This window comes from Loa loa, assembly GCF_000183805.2.
Source record: "Loa loa unplaced genomic scaffold supercont3.323, whole genome shotgun sequence".
In the NCBI taxonomy this organism is placed as follows: domain Eukaryota; kingdom Metazoa; phylum Nematoda; class Chromadorea; order Rhabditida; family Onchocercidae; genus Loa; species Loa loa.
In genome coordinates this window covers 1-2,404 of record NW_018108503.1, presented here as the reverse complement: position 1 = coordinate 2,404, position 2,404 = coordinate 1, and the positions used below count along the sequence as shown (strand labels likewise).

General features: G+C 25.0%; 1 protein-coding gene across 1 annotated transcript; it reads left to right on the top strand.

The window, feature by feature from the left end:
• Window positions 1–330: 330 nt before the first annotated feature.
• On the top strand, window positions 331–1,283 carry LOAG_13863 (hypothetical protein; the record flags this gene model as incomplete). Its single annotated transcript, XM_003149367.2, has 3 exons — window positions 331–424; window positions 777–953; window positions 1,116–1,283. Coding segments are annotated over exons 1-3 (372 nt in total), but the record flags the coding sequence as incomplete, so codon positions are not given.
• Window positions 1,284–2,404: the final 1,121 nt, after the last annotated feature.

The following is a 2,404-nucleotide window of genomic DNA, read 5'->3' as shown; positions in this document are numbered from 1 at the left end:
CTTAAAATGGATTAAAAATTATTATAGAATTATAATGAATTTAACTTTGAAAGAAATTTAAAAAGGAAATTAAATTGGAAATTAAATAATTCCCTTATCTTACTTCATCAACAATTATTTTCCACAAAAATCATATTGTACCAGTAATGAATTAACAATTGTATTTTCCAATGTGTAATTATATTTCGATAATATTCTTGTAATCCAAGAGAAAGAGAAGCGCAATAAATTCATTTTAATTAACAGATTTGAATTAATAAATTAATTAATGGATTAATTTTAATTAATAGTGCAATTTCGATGGGTAAAACGGGAGAAAATGTACATTAACAAAGTTGTGATTAGAAATCAAAGTAATTAAAATATTCAATTAGCAGTGAAATAACGTGTAAAAGTGATGGATTTCGATGCTCTACTTGCTGAGGTAACAGTTTAACAGCTTATTATGAATTTGATAATATATTAATTAAATGTAATTAATTAAGGAAAAGATATCACAAGTTTCTAAATGGAAGAAAGAACGAAAGATAAATAGTAATTAACAATTACTTATTCATAATTACTGTAATTAAATGACCAGAAAATAGTGATAGGGCAAAGTAAACATTTTGTTTATTTTCATCACAAAGAAATTTAATTTAAATTATATTTAATTTTATAAAATTTAACGGAATTTATTCCGAAATCTTTACATTTTTTGAACTTTTTAAATGACAATATTTAAAATTATATTTTTTTATAAAGCGGAATTAAAACTTTTAAAAAGTAATTTTTAGGTTGGCGATTTTGGTCCATTTCAAATTACATTATTTTTTGTAATATGTTTACCGGCAAGTTTACCTTCCGCATTTTCGGCTTTCAATCAACCATTTGTTGTTGGTCAACCTGATCATCGTTGTCGCTTACCAGAAGGTCGCGATGATTTAACTCCAATGAATGAATTTGCTACATCGGTATTTGTTGGAATTTTATAAATTTTTATAAATTTTAAACTTCATTAATAATCCATTTCAAATTTACTACAATTAATATTGTTTATAATTTTTTTTTTATTTTTTTAAATTTTCAACATTCTTTAAAATATTTATATGAAAAAGAAAATTTTTTTTTTTCAGGAAGAAATGAATTGTCGACAATATAATGCTACCGAAGTTGATCAATTTTTAAATTCTACCACTAATTTTATCAATGTGAAAGAATATTTGCAAAATTTATCATTGATATCATGTCAAAAAGGTTGGATCTATGATGATAGCATCTATGTTGACACATTGGTCACTGAGGTATTACATTTCTTCCCTACTTTTATTTTACTAATTAATGATGAATTAAAATTTTTAGTTAATTACATGTCATATATTTGTAATCTCGCATAAATTTAAAAAAAAAAAAAGGAAACTTAATAAGCTGATATCTTAATCTGGTAAAGTACGTGTATTAGTATGAAATAATGTGCATATAGATGCATTGTACTTTAATTAACGTGTATTATCACGTAGCAATCTGCGTGCACATGCATTACACCATATGTCATGTGTATCATTATGCGACAATGTGCGTATGGATGCATTAAGTTACGTGTATCATCATGCGCCAATCTGCGTGTAGAATGCATTGCATCTTTAGTTACATGTATCATCATGTAGCAATCTGTGTGTAGATTCATTGCACCTTAAGTTACATGTATCATCATGAGGTAATCTGCGTAGATGGATTGCACCTTAAGTTACGTGTAATCTGCGTGTAGATGCATTGCATTGTATCTTAAATTACTTTGTTTTATAAATTGTTCGTAATATACATTATTTTTGATATATATATATATATATATAGAGAGAGAGAGAGAGAGAGAGAGTAATATACGGAAAGTGTACGTATTACAAATAATTATTTTATACTCGAAAAAAATCTTACGTTTACGTCAACATCACATGCTTACGTCTGAAACGTCATTTTACAAATGAATCAAAATTACATATATTAATCAGTCATTTCATTTAATAATAAAATATTTTACATCTTTCTTAGTGTTGAAAAATATACAAACTTTTTTCCGTCTTATTTCGATACAATGTAAATATTAACGCTAAAAAATATTCCTATATCATAATGAAATTAATTATACGAATTAAATTTGAAATCCTTTCCATCATTCTCTTAATTTACTCTATCGATAAGTTTTAATGATTTCTTATTGTTAGACAATATACAATGTCAAAGGTTAACCGCTGTTCAGCTAATTTGTCATCTAAAAAAAAATAAATAAAAACAAGGAAAAAAAAAAGAAAAAAAAAACAAAAATAGAGACGAAATAATCAGAATGATTTATTTGTTGTTAGATAATATACAATGTCAAAGGTTAACCATTGTTCAGATAATTTGTCATCTAAATATAAAAACAAAA